This window comes from Myxozyma melibiosi, assembly GCF_037950935.1.
Source record: "Myxozyma melibiosi strain Phaff 52-87 chromosome Unknown BZA70scaffold_9, whole genome shotgun sequence".
NCBI lineage: Eukaryota > Fungi > Ascomycota > Lipomycetes > Lipomycetales > Lipomycetaceae > Myxozyma > Myxozyma melibiosi.
In genome coordinates this window covers 379,966-398,487 of record NW_027042923.1, presented here as the reverse complement: position 1 = coordinate 398,487, position 18,522 = coordinate 379,966, and the positions used below count along the sequence as shown (strand labels likewise).

Sequence of the window (18,522 nt, the reverse complement as noted above, 5' to 3'; positions counted from 1 at the left end):
CCTTTACGCCCTTCATTTTACGCAGACTACGATGCCGCTTATTATTTCTCGTCTCTTTTCGTCATAGGCGAGCGTTTACGAATGAAGATTTACTCTAGTACACCGTCGTTCAGCTAGCGTGTTCGAGTTCATCTGCTGACTCAGCGGGAAGATCGAGCGCCGGTGATGCTCATATAGAAGCAGGTTAGCAACACCGAAAGGTGTGACAGTCTCAGTGATAAGCTTACGTATAGCGAACCGAGCATACGGCGAAGAGCATGATGTGTTCGAGTGTGCGCGGGGTGTGGGTGTGTGGGCGTTGCGCGTTTGTGCATCTTTTTGCAGGTGCGTGCGCGTCGACTAGCGGGTTTGTAGGCTGGTGGCTGCTCGGACGCTCGCAGAGGCAGTGCGTATTTCATTAAATGTGACGACGAGACGGACACGGGAGCTGCCGCGAAAGAACTTGTCTTACTTGAGAAAAACGGCTGGTTGACTTCAGTTGAGACCGACAGTGACGTGAAGTAGTTGATACCTCAGACATGCGAACTCGAGAGAGCGAGGACGGCGGGATAAAAAGCCACAATTCGCTGTCTGGGTTACAGTACACCGAAGCCTATTACAACCCGGCACAGAAGAGACGATGATGATGAGCGTGGAAGCGGTGAGAGTAGGGCGAAGACGGATGCAGCAGCGGTGTGTGTTCTATATTTGTCTTCTTCTTCACTGAAGGAGCCGCACGCCCCCTGTCTCTGTGCACGCGCCCACCTACAACGGCAAACATCGCTGATCTCGAGGCCGCGCTGCTGTATAAAAAAGAGCAGAACTCAGGACCGTCGTAGTGAATAGCAACCTGGTCAAACAAAATATATTTGAGCGTCACATCGTCCAGCTGCAGGAGCGGGACGCGGCGAGGAGGCGGCAGCAGCAAAGCAGGATGTGACGTAGAATCTTAATTCCAGGCAACTCTATTACCACAACTGGTTAACTGTAGGGCTACCGTCTTTGTGCCTATAACGCGTTCCCTTCCATATCCAGCCAGCTCCAGCACAGTTCCCGCTCGTCTTCGTCTCTGTCTTCTTTTCGCACTTCGTGGTTGTCTTGTTCTCGTTGCTCCGGTCTATTATGAATCTTGAGACGAAGGACTGTTTTGAACTGTAGTAGCCCAAGCATTCTAGAGTGATACGCACCCGGTTGTTTTCCTGTCAAAACACCCTCCTTCGTCCATTGTTTTGGTGGTTAATCCGGCTCTTCCTGCTTGCTCCACCTCATCACGCAAGCTGTACGATCTCCTTCCCTTCTTCTTGATTCTTTTTGAATGCACACATCTATTATCTAGTTGCTGACAGCAACAGGGCTATTGCATCCCGCGGTCCGGGCCAGATTGTACAAACGAGAAAAAAACCCGCCACGCGACTGACTATATACTGTTCCTAATTGCAATTTCCACACCACACGTCTTCTTCCTACACACAACCGTCTTTCACCATGGGTGCCTACAAGTCCTCTCGCGCACGGAATCGCCCGCTTACAATAATCTCGATCGTCGGGGCCGCGATCTTCTTCCTAGTCTACCTGCTCTCGTCATCACCCTCGACCGCCAAAGTGACCAAACGTCCCGACGCCTCCGTCGGCGGCGCAAAGTCAATCATCCGGCACCAGCTGAACGGGCTGTCTGCGTCCTGGAACTCGTTTGAGAACAAAGAGCGCGTGCTGATTCTCACGCCGATCGCGCGGTTCTACGAGGAGTACTGGAATAACCTCTGCAACCTAAACTACCCGCACGAACTCATCGAGATCGGCTTCATCCTCCCGCGCGGCCGCGAGGCGAACCAGGCGTTGCTGCGGATTGAGTCTGCGGTGAAAGCGCTACAGACTGGACCGAAGAAGAACCGGTTCGGCAAGGTGACGATTCTGCGGCAGGATTTCGAGAGTCCGTTTTCGCAGAGCGAGAAGGACCGGCACGCGCTGAGCGGGCAGAAGGAGCGGCGGGCGGCGATGGCGCGCGCGCGCAACTCGCTGTTTACGACGACGATCCATCCGCAGATTAGCTGGGTGCTCTGGCTGGACGCGGATATTGTCGAGACGCCGGCGACGTTGATCCAGGATCTGGCGGCGCACGATAAGTCGATCATTGTCGCGAACTGCTATCAGCGGTACGTCGAGCATGGCGAGAGCAAGATCCGGGCGTATGATTTCAATAGTTGGCAGGATAGCGATACGGCTGCGCAGATGGCGAACGAAATGGGCGAGGACGATGTGATCTTTGAGGGTGCGCCTTGCTTTGTTTTTTTACCTTTTGCTGTTTGATAACTGAGGCTGACTTGACGATGATTTAGGCTACGCGGAGATGGCGACATATCGCACATTAATGGCATACCTGTACGTCCCCGGCAACGACGTCCACGAAGAAGTCCCCCTAGACGGTGTCGGAGCGTAAGTCCCTCCTCCTCCCTTCACCTCTTTCTCTCCGCCTCCGTTCTAAACTAACAACTCACAACAGCACTGCTCTGCTAGTTAAAGCAGACGTCCATCGCGACGGCGCAATGTTCCCGCCGTTCCCGTTCTACCATTTACTAGAATCCGAGGGCTTCACCAAGATGGCGAAAAGACTGGGTTACGACGCGTTCGGGTTGCCGAATTATTTGGTTTATCATTATAACGAGTAGTTTTTCTTCTTCTTTCTGACGGGAGAGTGAGCCAAACACGCGTGTCTCTCCGTCTTTTCCGCGTGTCTCGTATTTTCGTGATGGTCCGCTCCATCATTCCTTCCATATCTGCATCTTGTGTCGTTCATCATTCACCCCCTCCTCCTCCTCCTCCTCCTCCTCCTCCTCTCTCCCTCTCCCTCATCACAGCTTCTTCTCTTTTCCTTCTTTCATACGCTAATTCCCCACTTTAATCTCTTCTCCCTCTTTTTTTTGGCTCGTATGTGTGTTTCTTTCTTATCGTGACTTGATTGTGTCTTGCGGTGAATTGGGCTTGGTATTGTCTTGTCTTGTCTTATCTTGTCTTGTTTGTATCTGTTTCTGTTCGTATCAAAAGAGACCTTATAGAAATCTCGGAGTCTTCTTTCTTTTCTCTATGTTTGTAGATATCATCAATCTCACTCCTTAAACACACTACATCTATGAAAGATTTATAAATAGTATATGTCGTATATTCATAAGCGACCACCAAATGCGAAAACACTCTCATCAAAATATATATATGTCGATATATATCAGTCCCAAAAGGAATAAATAAATAAGTTACCATGCTGCTTCGAAAAAAAAACTACCTCCTATATGACACAAACGAACGATATGTAAATGAAAAGAAAGAGAACCACCACTACCACCACCATCAAGAAAGAAAGAAAAAAACAAAAGAAGGAAAAGATAACTGAATCCTTTAAGCAAACCCAAAAAGTAAATAAAAATGATATAAGAAAATCCCAAAAATAGAAATAGAGAAGAAAAAAAATGTACAATGAAGCAATTAGCAGAAAATGTCTTCTTGTTCTCGCGGTGCTCGTTCGTCGCGTCATCGCTGTGTACTTTCGTCGCTTTGGATAAATGAATCTCAACTTTCTTCCTCCTCACCAGATTTTTTTTTCTTTGACGCAAATAAAAACAAACAACAAGTATGTGCAGAGCAAGGTATAATGTGTGGTACTCTCGACACTGATTAAACGGATAACAAGGAATATATACCAAAGAAAAAAAAACATGTGGAAAAAATCAAACGTCGTGCGAGTCTAATTTCATTGGATCGTATATTGTCGCGATGGATGTATATTGATGCGAGAAACTTTGCTTGCAGCGTCCATGCAGAGGTACTGTGATACACGTCCTACCTCGTCCCCCGACCGTTTGAGTGTGTGGAAGAAAAAATCGAAAACAGAGGAGTGAGGCTTTACAACCACTCCTTGTAACGATGCATGTAGTATCTCTTGACGACCTGGGTCGAGATGAAGTATCCAACAATAGCCAGAATCAAGAACGGATAGAACAGGCCCGGCACGGGTAACATGTCGAGCACGCGGGTTCCGAGCGGGGTGTACGGGATCGCGATGCCGACGGCGATGACGACGCCGGTCGCGGCCGCAAGTTGCCAGGACGGGTTGCGCTGGATGAAGGGGATCTTCTCGGTACGGATCATGTGCACGATCAAAGTCTGGGTGATCAAGCCGACATAGAACCAGCAGGTCTGGAAGTGCTGGACGTCGTCGGTGAAAGGCGTGTTGTAGTCAAAGAACCAGTAGAGCACAGCGAAGGTGTAGACGTCGAAGATCGAAGACAGAGGACCAAAGTAGAGCATAAACTTGAAAATCGAGTCGGCAGACCACTGGTGCGGAGTCAGCAAAAACTCCTCGTCGACGTGATCCCAGGGAATCGCAATCTGGGAAAGATCGTAGAGCAAGTTCTGCGTCAGGATCTGGTTACCAGTCATGGGCTGGAAAGGCAGCCAGGCAGAGGCAATGATGACCGAGAAGACGTTTCCAAAGTTTCCGGAGGCAGCCATCTTGATGTACTTGATTGTGTTGGCGTGAGTGATGCGGCCACGGATGATAGCCTGAGTGATAACGTTCAGAGACTTCTCGAGCAAGATGAAATCAGCAGCGTCCTTAGCGAGCGGGGTAGCAGTGTCGACAGAGATACCGACATCGGCGCCGCGAAGCGCCAACGCATCGTTAATACCATCTCCCAAGAATCCGACCGAGTGGCCGTTCTTCTTGAGTGCGTTCACAATGTTGAATTTCTGGAAAGGCGTGAGCTTGGCAAACACAGTGCAGCGCTCGACAACTTCAGCAAACTCGTCCTCATCCTCCTCGATCTCCTCGAGCTCGGCACCGGTGATTGTGTACGTGGTGTCAATGCCGACGTCCTTGCAAATCTTGCAAGCAACTGCCAAGTTGTCACCAGTCAAAACCTTGATACCAACATGGTACTTTCCAAAGTCCTCAATAGCCTCCGCGCAGTCGTCCTTGGGAGGATCCAAGAAAGTCAAGAAGCCAATAAAGGTCATGTCCATCTCGTCCTTCTCAGAGCTGAACTGTCTGTCACCAGCCTCCAACTCCTTCTCAGGAATGTTCTTGACGGCAACAGCCAAAACACGAAGACCCTGGTTGTTCAAGTCGGAGACGATAGACAGCAGCTCCTCACGGAATGCAACCGAAAGAGTGACGTCAGAGAAAGCGCTGCCAGTGTACTGGCGCATAGACGAGCAAATTTCAAGAAGCTCCTCGACAGCACCCTTGCAGATAACCTCGGTGGTGGAAGGGCCAGTCTTGAGAACGACAGACATACGACGACGGACGAAATCAAAGGGAAGCTCCTCAACGAGCGAGAAAAGCTCACCCTTCTCAGTAGGGGCGTAGTTGGTGCGGACCTCCTCGTTCTCCTCGGCAGCCTTGATAACGGCCTCGTCAAGAACGTTCTTCAAGCCAGTAGAGAAATGCGAGTTCAAGAACGCGTACTTGAGAACCTCAGTGTTCTGGGCGTTGGACGAGTCAAGGTGCTCGGTGAGAACAACGTCATCCTTGGTAAGAGTACCGGTCTTGTCACTGCAGATAACATCGACGACACCCATGGTCTGGATAGCGTCGAGCTTACGCACGATGGTCTTGTGCTTGGCCATCTCAGCGGCACCGTAGGCCAGGTTGGCGTTGAGAATCATAGGAAGCATCTCGGGGGTCAAACCAATCAAAACCGACATGCCGAACAAAACAGCCTCGTACCAGTCGTGAGTAGTGAGACCGTTGATGACAATGACAATAGGAACCATGACGACACCGAATCCGAGGAGGAGATAAGCGACCTTGCGGACACCGACGTCGAAAGAGTTGCGGGTCTCCATGGCTTCAGAGTTGAGGGTGGAGTTGATTGTGGAGATGTAGGTGTCCTTGGCAGTCGAGATGACAACAGCGCGACCGCGGCCAGAGACAACGGATGTAGACATGAAGCAGATGTTGGCCAAGTCAAACACAGACTCGGGCTCGTTGACGTTGGTCGACTTCTCGACAGGGAGGAACTCGCCAGTAAGAGAGGACTGCGAGATAAAGAGATCCTTGGACTCGATGAGAATGCAGTCGCCAGGGAAAATGTCACCAGGGCGGAGAACAACGACGTCACCAGGAACAGTCTCGGCGAGAGCGATTTCTGTCTCGATGAAGGAGCCGGCGCCATCAGGGCGAAGCACCTTGGTCATAGGCGTAACCAGCTCGCGCATCGACTGGAAGGACTTTTGGGATTTCATTTCTGTAAAGCAAGTTAGCGTGTGTTGAATAGACTGAATACGAGATATAGTTTTAGATGATACCTTCATAAGAACGCAAGCCGACACTGACGACGACCATGACGAGAACGAAATAGAATGTGGTAGGATCTTCGGCGACCGCTATGGCAAGGATGCCGAGAACCATAAGGAGAACGTTGAAAGGATGGATGAGTCCCTGGAAAATGATGCTGTACCAGGGCTTGAGCGCGCCACTCTCGAGTTCGTTGCGACCAAACTTGTTGAGACGGGAGAGCGCCTCGGCTGAGGGAAGTCCGTTGTATCCGGTGTCGAAGCGTTTCAAGACTTCGTCTCTGTCAAGAGCAGCAACCTCGCGAAGCTTGGAGGCAACGCGGTGCTCCTCTTCTGAGGATTTGGTGAGATTGGCGGTCTTTCCGAAGAGGACGTTGTTGGTCCATGCTTTGAGGTCTTCCCAAACACCGGTTTTACGTAGGGATCTGGCGGATCTGATGGAGCGCACGTCGGAGGGAATGCAAGGCGAGCCGATGTCTACTAGAACGTCGTCTTGGACTAGGAAGCAAAAAGAAAGACGAGGGTTAGCATTTTCGGAACTGATCAGAACACGAGCAAGGGAAGGACGGCGTACCGGAGCCGTAGGTCGAGCCAGAGCGCGAGGAGGCAGCGGTGAGAGGAGCCTTCTCGGTGATGGGCACCCGCTTCTCGTCCTGAGACAGACGCACTTCCAGATGCGAGCTCGGCATTGTGTGGGATGTGTGGTGGGTAGGATGGACGGGGGGAATGTGGAAAGCTATCGATGGAAGACAGCCGCTGACCGGTCGAGCCCCGTTAGTGAAGAAGTGAGGAAGGCGAAGGGGACCTGTGAAGTAGCGCCGGGAGAGTAGAAGCTATCGAGGCCGGGCGGGATGGTCGAGATAAAAGGACCTGGGCGAGGAGGGTGTTGGATGGAGGAAGGAAGCAGGAGAAGAGCTGGGCGGCGGAGGGTAAAAGAATCGGGAAGCGGGCAAATTGTTGTCCAGATCAGGCTAGCTCTGGACCTTTATCGCATGCGCCACAGCCGCCGTTCCAGCAACAAAGGCTCGGGCCCAGACCGCCGTCGGCCCAACCGCGCCACACGAGTCCCGTGATTGCCTGCTCCGCCTGTTACCGCTGTTACCTCGCCGCCTGGCTGATGACGACACGCGGTGTGGAAGAGCAGCCGGCAGCGGGACGACTGCGAAGCTGAGCAGGAGACGTGCGCGAAGGCCGCGGACTTGTGCTCGGAGACCAGCGGCGCGAAGACGGGCGATAGCCGCGAGCTGGGCAGAGTGCGATCTGTTCCCGGTCTGTCTGTTACCTGGCATTAGCCCTTCGTTATGGGCAGGTCCGTTTCAGGTCTGCTTTTCCTGCCGACGCCGATGTCGGGCGGGCAGTTGTTTAATGGTTTCTATCTGTTGAGATGATTTGCTATGAATTCCTGAAATAATTGTAGAAATAATACTATGTATTCAACAACAACCATCTACGGGCTTATGGGCGCGACCGCAGGGTGAATTCCGAAGAACAAGTCCGTGACGGCATACCCGAGTACCCGTCAATATCATCATCACTCTGAATTATCGCCATAACTGCGGATGTTGAAATTCCAGCAGCGGAATCGAAAGGGCAGATGTATATAATGAGGATAGTCTTGTGTATTGATCCGGGCTGATTTGTATAGATGATACATGCTAAATCCGAGGTCCATCCTCCTCGTCGCTCTCTTCGCAACAAACAAATCAGCTTCAATGCGGCAGACCGCCAGATTGTTTCCCATCGCAGGACTCGGACTCAGGAACGGTGCGTCCGCGGTGTCTGAGCGAGAATGTAATCGGCCAATGGCGTGGTCAGACCGGGAAGAAGAAACGAGCCTAAATGCGAGCACGCGACCAATCTCCAACTCCAGCAGTAATAATATATGAGCAATGTAATAGTCCCTCTTAGCCGAGGTCTATTTTCTTTTATAGTCTGCAAATAACTATAGCATATCTATAGCAAAAACATTCCGTCTTCTTTTATTGTCTTTTAATCTTGCAAATCACAGGTCTCTTGGTCGGCAGCGGACATTTCGGGAAAGCTGAGCGGTGAAATTTTTTATCAGATTTTGAGCCGCACATAATCAGTTTATCATTCCGCATCAGATAACTAGCAACCCACGCCACCCCGTCACCGCGATCTCCACCTCGAGAGTGCAGGTAGTCTTGTTGAAGCAACAAAGAGCAGAGAATATAGAGTAAAAGACGTAGTCTGGAATATCAATCTGCCTGGCTCATCACTCTGCTGCCCTCCACACCTCATCGACGGCGCAATCATCACCAAGACTCGTAAAACCTGCGCAATCCTTGGCGAGCGAGTGTTTGTTGTTTTCATACCCCTTTCATCACTAGCGTCGTTTTCCCATCCATCTCCTCCTCTCTATTGTCCTCGTTATTGCTTTTTCCTTGCTTCTCTTGCCCGGAGGAGCAAGCAGCTGTCGTCTTATCGGTAATTCAATCATTATCAGCGCGTTCGCTTCATGCTCGGGTAAAGCATTGAAGTTGTGTTATCCGGTTGTTACTTGTAAGAAGATCATAACCACTATCTCGGAATAACCAATGGGGTACTGTTTACTGTCGCAGTCTTGCCTTTGCCTACACATCCTCGCCAGCTGATCGTTATCCAGCCGACTCTCGCATCTTTGTCAGGTCTGCTGCGATTGCTGCACTTTTCACGCAGACGACATGTAATCGGATAGGGTTCGGCAGCTCGGCGGGCTTGCGATTGCTTGCAGACAGCGCGGTTAGGGTGCTTACTACGAATACCAAATGATTTGAATATAGCTATAGTGAAGGCACTCTGATTTTGTAATATATGTTCTTGTTGTATAAATATGCCTCCAAATGTCCTAGAATGTGAACACAGCAGCACAGCACAGCGTGGCCAAGACAGCATCAGCTTACTGTCCGATCAACAACCCCCAAGGTATCAGCACCAGCCCAGCATCAACACACAAGGTATGATCATCAACAGCTCCGTCAGAGAAAGTAAACAACGTTATCTGATGCAGCTAGTGGGCGCCGTCAGAAAAAGCAAGAAAAGCAAGAAAAGCCCGCAAAGCACCTGGGTAACAGCGGGTGCGCCAACGCAGCAGCGACACGAGCCCCTCACGATGCCCCAGCCACAGCGCGACGAAAGCAGTAGATCAGATAAAAGGCCTGGCCGCGAATAGCAGTCGAGCCCGCCTCCTCGAGCGCTGTAACCGCAAAGGTGCGCCACGTCCCCAGACATCTGATCTCAAGACTCTGTAGAACCCATCAACAACTGCTGATTGTAGGTGTTGTAGGATAAATGCAGTCGTGAGGATTAAAAAGAACATCGATGTACTTCTTCAGATCACGCGCACAAAAAAACATAAATCGAGCTGAATCAAGGATCGTGGTGAAGGTGGTAAACGTGGTGTGTTGTTGTGCCGTTATACTTTGCGCTCTGTCGGTGTTGTCATCGGCCTCGGTGGATGCACAAACACTTCCTGCCTCCATCCAATTTCCCTTACATTCCACTCCCTCCACAACCAGCACTTCCTCCACAAACATTATCGATAAGACTGAGTGCCGTGTAGTCTTGTAAACACTGTCACTGCCCACGCAAGTGCACTCTCGGCGCCGTCGATGCTGATTGCTGATTGCTGATTGCCGTATCATGCTGCCGTCGATAAGCTCCACAGATCTAATCATCCGGTCTGTGTATATCCTCCAACATCAACATGACCTTCCTATTCTGAAACTAATTCAAGCCGGATCTCTCTCACCCGACCCAAAGCCACCCCAGTCGTCCAATCTACTCCGCGATGCTGTAGATAGCGTGTATGCGATGCGAGCGGCACGCTTAACTTCGTACCTGCTTAAGCTTAGCGACAGACGTCTGCTGTAGATCGTGCAGAGCCAGCATGTAAACCTCTTCTGTCCATATCTGCTCAGCGTAGGAAGCACAGGTCTGCTAATTATACGTGGTTCTACAGCGAGTAAAGGGAGAAAGAGATTAACAGGGCAGCGTTGCCTTATTATCTTGCATCTAATCTGATTGCTCTCCGTAAGCAGTCTACGATCTAGAACCATGTGACTGCATATCTGCATTGCAGCTGCGCATTTATGGCACCTGCCCTTAACTGCACGTGCGCACCGCCGCCAGATTGATTGGCTCGCCAAGCTGAGGTCGAGTCTGGCCCCGTCCGCGTCCTCATCGGGATACTCAATCCTCAGAAGACAAAAGAGGGCTGCTCGTAGGAGGCAGTCTGTCTGGAGTGCGATAGACAGGAGCTTTTGACATAACTTTTGTTTTGTAGAGTGTAGACCTTAATCGCTCCAGCATCTCTGCCGATTCTTATCGATTAGTTACTATCGATAAATGATAAACGATTAGGGCGAGGGTCGAGGTTTAACCGAGACAGTATTTGTAATATTCAGACTGATTACCAAACAGCTTCACCGCGCAGCTCGCAGAGGTGATCCTGAGAGATTAGTAATGTCGAGAAAGCACAAGAGGCTTGATCTCTAGAATACTGCAGTTCCTAGCTACGGCATTGCTACAGATCGTCTTCTGGATTTGTAAGTCCCACCGCGTACAGAGCGTACAGGTAACAGCCCAGCATCATCATCCAGACAAGAAGCTGTTACCTTGCCTATCACATGCGACATCTAACACTCTCGCCACCGTAGAGCACACGCGTATCAAATCCACGATTTGCAAGCAGGTCAGATGTCCACCGTTCGGGATCTGCGACCAGCAATCCCTGCGATTTCTTTGGGGAGCGTGCGGCTGTGGCGGAGTAAAACTCGCTGTTGGGACTTGTGCACTGCCTCCCTCTCTCTCTCTCCTTCCCTGTACGTCTTTCTCTTAACTCCAGGATGTCGTCATCAGCTTTACAATCGTAATGAGGATTAATGTGTGTTGAATTTGTAATACAATCTTCCCACGACGCTGTGGCTAGTAAGTGCTCTCTCGGGCAGCACGGCACCAGACACTCATGATATCCTCTTGCCTCTCTCCCGGCTATAACCGAATACCCTACCTCTCTCTATCCGATATCAACCCACCAGCTCAATCAGAAGACCGCAGTCCCACGAATATATCCGAAGGCTGAGCTTGTAGTTATGCGCGCGATCATGAATCCATTTGCAGACGCGATCATGATCTATTTGCAAACGCCGTAAAATCCGAGGTTGTCGGACTCCCGACGATCTCTCACAGTTTCTCAACGCAAGACAATCTCTCCTGAGACTGCACATATCGCCTAGAATAGTCTTCTCACTAAACAGATATTCTGCTTTCTAACAGTGGTTGACAGTCATTTAAAGAAATCCGTCTCTAAACTCCACCATCATCCTCGCAGCATCCTCGCACCCACCTCTGACGGCACTTCCACATCCATCCATCCTCCGGCGCGAGCGATTGCCAAATCTGGCCGAGTCATGTATCATTACAAACCAATGCAGTAGTCCGCATACGAGCTTACGTCTCGTCCTGGCATGACCTGACAGCGCGGTCGCTCTTTTTTGGGGCAGTATCGATGCGTGGGAGGGTTCACGGCATCTCATAGGGCACCGAGAAACGTGCCTTGAAAGTTCGAGCCTCACAGGTTTAAGCTCCTCTAGCAGGCACTGAAATGGATAACGAGATGCAATTTCTTTCATCTAGTCGCTGTTTCTATGGCGGCATCTTGTATCATTCGACGATTATTTAAATTGAGATTTACCTCGGGCAATGATCTGCGTGCCGTAAATCAGCAGGGGAGGCAGAGGAAGAGCCAGTTCCTTCTCAGTACCTCAGCTTTTTCGATATCGCACGGCTTAGCCCTCCGCTCCCCCCACCCATCCAACCTCGCACTTCACCGGGAAATGAAGCAAGGGCCAAGAACTGCGTCTCACATTTTTCTGTTGAAATTATGAAACTTTCCTGTTAACTCCTCTGATTTCGATTCGGTCCGAACGCCGAGCCCTACGTGCTGCTGATGCTGTTGCTGGTTCTTCTATCTGTTATTCCGAGTGATTTCCACAATGAGGCCTGTTAAAATGCTGAGCTGTGGAGTCTTTGTGCTATATTCACTCTACAGGCAGTCAAACGGATAGCTTAATGTACCAGCGCTCATCGTTCAGATGTCAAAAGGCTGAGTCAAACAACACATCTGTATTCGATATACTCGAACCTCAATTGGCTGCCTCCCGGGGATACACTGCATCGGCAATATCTGCGATTCATTAAGCTCTCGTTACGCGACGAATAAGCAACTGTTCCTCTCTTGCTTCATTGCGCGGTCTACGTCCTCCTCCGGGCTAACCACCAGATCTGCCAAATTTAACCATCGCCCGCAACGCAACGAGCGCGTCTCCCGGCTCGGGGTTCGGCACACGTGTGTGGCCGTAAGCTTACCGTGGATTGACTTTCTTCTGCTCGAGGTTGTCAGTGCTGTCGTTCGTTTCCATCGATTGGCAAACCGAGCTTCGTCTCGGGTTGCTGAACACATTCTCCGGAGATGTCCTAACCGATTCGCACGTGGATGACACGATGGATTCTGAACGGCTGCTGCTGTGTTATTGACTCTGTACCATTGGACGTCAAGCTGCTTCATCTCCTTACGAGGACTTCTAATTCTTGATCCTTGGGTTAAATCCCATCGCGTATTCTGTATTCTGTAGTAGCCTGAAGGTACCACTAGACTGACCTGTCATTTTCCCTTCGTGTCCATGCATTCTCACGATGCCCACCACCTCTGGCGGTGGGTATATAAACACCTGCAGTACTGCTCTATCAAGCTCGTTTCAACTGGCTACATCCCCACGAAATAAATGGTGTCCTTCTCCAAGCCCGCAGTCTCATTCTTCGCCGTCGCGGCCGCGATCGTCGCCTCGGTCTCCATCTCAGGTGCTGAGGCCGATGACTTGACCAGTATCAAGCATGTAGTTTACTTCATGCAAGAAAACCGAGCTTTCGATCATTACTTTGGAACCATGGCCGGCGTGCGTGGATTCAAGGATCCGAACGTCAAGATCACGGACGGGTTGCCGGTGTTTTACCAGCCCACTGCCTCTGACGAGGCGGATTATCTGCTGCCGTGGTACTTGAACGAGGATCCCACGTACGTCGAAAGTACGCAGTGCATGGTCGCTGGGTCTAATGACTGGGAGCCGAACCATTACTCGTGGAACAACGGCAAGATCAACGGCTGGGTAAGTTCCCGTTCTGGCTATATATACAGAACTGTGCTCACATGGCTTTAGGTTACAAACAACACCGCCTGGTCTTGGGGCCATCTCAGACGCTCTGATGTGCCTACTCATTGGGGCATCGCCGAGGGCTGGACTGTCGGTGACATGTACACCGAGTCCGTTATCGGACCTACCCATCCTAATCGTGCATCCTGGGTTTCTGGAACCATCAACGTGCCTGGATCTCCTGCAGGTAAGTTTGCTCTGTATTCTTCTCTGTCGTACTGAACGCTGACTGTGTATGTAGATGAGGTCGCGCCACATGAGTACATGGGTGGTCCCTTCCTCGAGAACTACGACACCGACGGCTGCCAAACCAACGGCAACGTCACCTACTCGTGCTACCCCCTCCGCTGGAACACGACCGCCGACTACCTCGAGGCCGCCGGCATCGACTGGTACGTCTACCAGGACGAGGACAACTTTGACGACAACCCGTTCGCGTGGTTTGCGCAGTTCCAGGACGCGGACGAGGACGACTCGATGGCGATCAACGCCCTCAGCTATACCGGTCTCGAGTCCTTCTACGAAATGGCCGCGAACGGTTCCCTTCCTGCTGTGTCGTGGATCATCGGGCCTGCGGAGCTTACCGAGCATCAGCCGTATATGCCCAAGGACGGCGCCTGGTTGCAGCAGAAGGTTGTCGATGCGGTCACGAACGGCAAGGATTATGCGTCTACCGTGCTGTTTATTTCGTATGATGAGACTGGTGGATGGGGTGATCACGTCGAGCCTTTCATCTCGCCCAACGGCACTATTGGCGAGTGGTTCGTTGGTAAGCTTCTACTCTCTCTATCTCAGTCCCGTTTCCATATCAAGTCCATATCAAGCTAACCCGCCATAGACCCCGAGGAGCAAGAAAACTACGTGCCCTCAGGCCCCGGCTTCCGTCTTCCGTTCTACGTGATCTCGCCCTGGACCCGCGGCTCGCGCGTCTTCACCGAGCCCTCGGACCACAGCTCGCAGATTTTGTTTCTCGAGGCATGGGCGGAGGCCAACGGCAAGTCGATTTACAACGAGTATGTGAATCCTTGGCGTCGTGAGCACATGTCGAACTTGGTCAACATGTTTGACTTTGAGAATGTAAGATTCCTTGTGAATTTTTCCCGTTGTCTGAAGGCTTTGCTAATCTGTTTTGAAATGAAGCCCGACTACTCGATCCCCGAGATCGCCAACGCATCCTTCCCGTCGTTCAACACTACCTCGCAATCCTGGGACGGCTACCAAATCTGCATGGACGCCTACCCAGACCTCGACGACCGCCGCCCGCCCGTCCCCTACGGCGAGCAAAACGCCACGATCTGGACCGAGTCCGGGTACAAGCAGATCCTCGGCGACCTGACCGAGGGTCGCTACCTCGTCTTCACGCAGACCGTCAACGGCAAGCAACTCTCGTTCAGCTCCGAGTCGACGTCGCATTACCTGAAAAACACGGCCGCGGCCGACGACTACAGCGCGACCACGCAGCGCTTCGTCGTCGTCCAGGTCGGCAACGCGTTCTCGCACAGGTTTTACATCAAATCACACCACGACACGTATCTGCATCACTCGGGCGAGTTCTTTGACGCAAAGGCCGAGGCTTCGATTTGGACTATCATGTTCGTGGCCGGGAGCGGATACTCGGTGTACTCGGAGGAGAAGGAGATGTATCTCAAGCTGCGCGGTGGAAGCCATAAGACTCCGACGCTTACCGAGGACGCGTCGTATTTCACGGTGTACTCTGTCACCTACTAAGCCTTGAATCCCGGTCAAAAGCAGGTGTGCTCCTATGATTAGCAGTTACCCAGAAATGTTTTAATAATATCTGAATAAAATCAATCAATCTCGAATTATAGTCGCAGTAGATTTTCTCATCCTATAAGCTAGAGAAAAAAAACAATTACGTGCTTCACAATACAGAAATAATAGAACCGAGTATGTTTGAACGAAACCGGCGACGAGAAAAATATAGAATACCCAGAAAACAGCAGTGACGCGACAAAAGTTGTCGTGATTGTTTAAACTTTTCCTACGTTGTCAGGGTCCAGGACGCGTCCAACGTCATAATGCACAGTACTTTTAAGACTCAGATGTTTTGGCACCGTTGCGGTCACCGCTGGTGATTATTGGAATATATAGGAGGGAATAGATGTTGGATGCGATGGGTGGTTGATAGAAGTTTAGGGCTACGGAAGTTCAAGATAAGTGAGATACGCGCGGAAAAATACATTGATAGTTTTACAATCGTACATCATCCCATACAAAAATCCAAAAATCCATCCAAACAGACCATAAACACTCAATGCAATATTCAAAAAATGATAGAAACACTCACTCAAGACACAACGTGGTGCGACACACTCTTCTCCTGCACCCGTCCGATCTCGTCGGTGATGACAGAAACCCACATCTCCTTCTCCATCCTCGACCTCGCCATGAACATCAGCGGTGTCCCGGACACCCCCAGCCTGTTTATGCTATAGAACCTATCCCCGGAGTCCGAAGCCACGCCCGCAGCCGCCTTTGACTTTTTGCGAAACTGTTTGTCGAACGCGGCGGATGCGTCTCGGGGCGCGAGTTCGGCGGCGGCGTTTGCGCGCCAAAGGACAAAGCAGCGGGAGAACTCGTCGTCGGACGCGGTCGTGCCGTCGGCGTAGATGCGCGGCATGGAAAACATGCCCGGCGCGGCGGAGACGTTGAAGGAGTTGTTGTGCTGCATTAGGTCTGCTTCGGTGAGGATGCCGGAGTAGGCGTAGCATTCTTTCAGCGGGATCACGTCGCGCTTTTTGCGGTAGATTTTCGGGACTTCGACGCCGGAGGTGGTGCGTGATTGTTCTTCGTAGATTAGGAGGTGGCCGTGGCAGATGACGATGTAGTTGAGTTTGAAGGATGCTTGTTTGCGGAGTTTGAAAAATAATGGTCCTTTCATCTATATGACGGGTGTTAGCGGTGCATCTCGAATCATCAAATATAGAAACGACTTACAGTTATGCTTCGACAGAACGAAAGCGGGCAGACGTTGTAGATCTGTGGATCCGCGATTCCCCGCAACGCCTCCCACTTTGACGCCGCCTCGCCGATATGCGACTCCATCTCCTCATCGATATGCAGCTGCTCGAGATTATCCGCCTTCAGCCTCGTCAGCGCGCGCGCGTCGGCCTCCAGCCTCGCCTGCCAATATATCCTGAGCTCGTCCAACCTCGAGATCCACTCGTCGCGGGTGATTTTGTTGAACGCCTGCAGACGTACGACCAGGCCTGATTTGAGGACGAGCTCGAAGACGCGGTCGTCGTCGAACTCGGTCACTACGCCGTCTTCGTAGTTGGAGTTGTCGTTGCGGCCGGAGTTGTTGAAGTTGACGCCGTCGCCGACGCCGATGTTTGAGTCGATGTTTGCATCTATGTCTGGTCAGTCTTGCGTCGTAGTACTTAACAGAAGGAATCCACTTACTTCTCTCAACCTTGCGAACCTCAACTACATCACACAGGTCAATAAACCCGGACGACGTGAGAATCTGGTAAAGCCTTCTATACACCTCCGACAGCGCGATATCATCCAACTCCTTCAGCTTGTGCGTATCGCGCACCCGCGTGCCATCCAACCACTCAATCTTCCCCTCCTTCATCGGATACGGCGTAAACTCATGGATGAACGTGCGCGTCCCAGATCCCTCCGTCAACGAGAACGGCTTCTCGAACGCAGGCGGCGTCGCGTGGTGCGGCTTGCCAAACAGTAGCATGTTATCATGGCACATAAAGTAAAACTGCTTGTAAAACAGCCTGCCCAGCCGCGTCGTGTTTCCCGAGTGCTGCGTAAGTCGGATCAGAAAGCCCTCGATCGGCGGCGGCTCCGCGACCGACTGCGCCGCGCGCGGTTTCGGCAGCGGCGAGAAGGTCGCGTAGTGCACCTGCGGCCGGAGCTCGAGCTCGTGCGTCTTGCGCAGCGCCCAGGCGGCGTAGATGTGCTGCTCGGTCACGTCGTGGAGCCATTCGATGCGATCGTATCTCCGCCACGCGAGACCTAGCCGCTCGCGCTCGCGCCAGTACCGCACCGTCTCGGCGTACTCGGGCACTTTTTCTAAAATGTCGAGCGCGGTCTGGATAGTGTACTCTGTTATATCGAGAACCGTCCGTCTCGGGCTCGTCACGTCCTGCGCATGATTCGCGCCCGCATCCTCGTTTTCCTGCGCTTCGAGTAAGATCCGCATATTGTGTTCCCGGATATCATCCCACGGAATCCCAATCTTGAGCGACGCCTCCAAATCAGGCACCTGCAGAATTATATCCTTTGCGATTTTTCCGCCCAGCACGCCGCGGAGGAATCCGTACCAGGCGATACTCGTCGACGGCGAGCGGAAGCGTAGTATGTAAATCATCGTGCGGTTGTTTTTCTTCCTGCCTTTCATGTCGGGAGTCCATAACGCAAGCGATTTGTCGAGCGACGAGAAAAGGTTGACGCCGACGAATTTGCGGTCTAAGGGGATGGAGCAGGCGATTGATGAAGGCGGACTTTCTGTAGAGATGGCCGGTACGATCTGTACAATTTCTGTTAGTACATATCAGAATGTGATATAACAGGTTGGGAAACGCACTAATGATTTATAGAGCTCAAGGCAGAATGGCACCTCCTCATTGCCAAAGTAGCGCGTAACAGCAACATACTCCCTCGCCCTCTCGACGACATCGAGCGGGGTAGGATCTGCCTCATTAAAATCCGACGGCAAAGACCGCACGTTCGCAGACTTGATACTGACCAACACTCTATCCACCTTCACAATCTGCCCCCGCTTAAGCTTATACCGTTCCGCATCCGCAGTCTGCCCGCCGCCGTTCGCGAGATCAGGACCAAGCGCGCCGAGCACGCTCTGGCCGTCAATCACAACGTCAAAGTCCTCGCCGTGATGATGCGCCATCGCGCCGCGCCGCGGCATGAAATTGAAATCTAGATCGCGAATCGAGTCGTCGTCAGACCCGTTGTGACTCGAGTGCGCGCGGTCCTCGCGATCGGCTTCGGCCAGCAACGGCCGATCGGACGCGACCGAGCTTATGCTCGCGCGCGAGCCTCGCGTAGC

General features: G+C 51.7%; 6 protein-coding genes across 6 annotated transcripts; 2 read left to right on the top strand and 4 right to left on the bottom strand.

The window, feature by feature from the left end:
* The first annotated feature begins 1,004 nt into the window (after positions 1 to 1,004).
* On the top strand, positions 1,005 to 3,103 carry BZA70DRAFT_307205 (Anp1-domain-containing protein). The gene is made up of 3 exons (XM_064914821.1): positions 1,005 to 2,248; positions 2,316 to 2,412; positions 2,480 to 3,103. The coding sequence occupies exons 1-3, from the start codon at positions 1,465 to 1,467 to the stop codon at positions 2,643 to 2,645; spliced, it is 1,047 nt and encodes a 348-aa protein (XP_064767142.1). The 5' UTR covers positions 1,005 to 1,464; the 3' UTR covers positions 2,646 to 3,103.
* Positions 3,104 to 3,873: 770 nt separating this feature from the next.
* BZA70DRAFT_268517 (uncharacterized protein) lies at positions 3,874 to 6,956 on the bottom strand (the record flags this gene model as incomplete). The annotated part of the gene is made up of 3 exons (XM_064911169.1): positions 3,874 to 6,218; positions 6,280 to 6,765; positions 6,842 to 6,956. The coding sequence occupies 3 exons, from the start codon at positions 6,954 to 6,956 to the stop codon at positions 3,874 to 3,876; spliced, it is 2,946 nt and encodes a 981-aa protein (XP_064767141.1).
* Positions 6,957 to 8,704: 1,748 nt separating this feature from the next.
* On the bottom strand, positions 8,705 to 9,343 carry BZA70DRAFT_201117 (uncharacterized protein). The gene has a single exon (XM_064910127.1). The coding sequence runs from the start codon at positions 9,160 to 9,162 to the stop codon at positions 8,809 to 8,811; it is 354 nt and encodes a 117-aa protein (XP_064767140.1). The 5' UTR covers positions 9,163 to 9,343; the 3' UTR covers positions 8,705 to 8,808.
* BZA70DRAFT_305514 (uncharacterized protein) lies at positions 9,101 to 10,475 on the bottom strand (the record flags this gene model as incomplete). The annotated part of the gene is made up of 2 exons (XM_064914790.1): positions 9,101 to 9,949; positions 10,019 to 10,475. Coding segments are annotated over 2 exons (882 nt in total), but the record flags the coding sequence as incomplete, so codon positions are not given.
* A 2,469-nt stretch (positions 10,476 to 12,944) lies between these two features.
* BZA70DRAFT_201110 (uncharacterized protein) lies at positions 12,945 to 15,368 on the top strand. The gene is made up of 5 exons (XM_064910126.1): positions 12,945 to 13,433; positions 13,485 to 13,665; positions 13,720 to 14,247; positions 14,317 to 14,555; positions 14,619 to 15,368. Exons 1-5 carry the CDS (start codon positions 13,053 to 13,055, stop codon positions 15,204 to 15,206), a joined length of 1,917 nt encoding a protein of 638 aa, XP_064767138.1. The 5' UTR covers positions 12,945 to 13,052; the 3' UTR covers positions 15,207 to 15,368.
* A 418-nt stretch (positions 15,369 to 15,786) lies between these two features.
* On the bottom strand, positions 15,787 to 18,363 carry BZA70DRAFT_239973 (Pleckstrin homology domain-containing protein; the record flags this gene model as incomplete). The annotated part of the gene is made up of 4 exons (XM_064910487.1): positions 15,787 to 16,380; positions 16,437 to 16,849; positions 16,902 to 17,985; positions 18,043 to 18,363. The coding sequence occupies 4 exons, from the start codon at positions 18,361 to 18,363 to the stop codon at positions 15,787 to 15,789; spliced, it is 2,412 nt and encodes an 803-aa protein (XP_064767137.1).
* Between the last annotated feature and the right edge of the window lie 159 nt (positions 18,364 to 18,522).

What these genes read in the sequence shown, in the direction of transcription:
- BZA70DRAFT_307205 (XM_064914821.1), top strand. Translation starts at nt 1,465, where the DNA reads ATGGGTGCCTACAAGTCCTCTCGCGCACGGAATCGCCCGCTTACAATA. An exon ending in GGACGATGTGATCTTTGAGG is followed by an intron (nt 2,249 to 2,315) that starts GTGCGCCTTGCT and finishes ACGATGATTTAG; the next exon opens with GCTACGCGGAGATGGCGACA. An exon ending in CCCCTAGACGGTGTCGGAGC is followed by an intron (nt 2,413 to 2,479) that starts GTAAGTCCCTCC and finishes AACTCACAACAG; the next exon opens with CACTGCTCTGCTAGTTAAAG.
- BZA70DRAFT_201117 (XM_064910127.1), bottom strand. Translation starts at nt 9,162, where the DNA reads ATGCTGTCTTGGCCACGCTGTGCTGTGCTGCTGTGTTCACATTCTAGG.
- BZA70DRAFT_201110 (XM_064910126.1), top strand. Translation starts at nt 13,053, where the DNA reads ATGGTGTCCTTCTCCAAGCCCGCAGTCTCATTCTTCGCCGTCGCGGCC. An exon ending in ACGGCAAGATCAACGGCTGG is followed by an intron (nt 13,434 to 13,484) that starts GTAAGTTCCCGT and finishes ACATGGCTTTAG; the next exon opens with GTTACAAACAACACCGCCTG. An exon ending in ACATGTTTGACTTTGAGAAT is followed by an intron (nt 14,556 to 14,618) that starts GTAAGATTCCTT and finishes TTTGAAATGAAG; the next exon opens with CCCGACTACTCGATCCCCGA.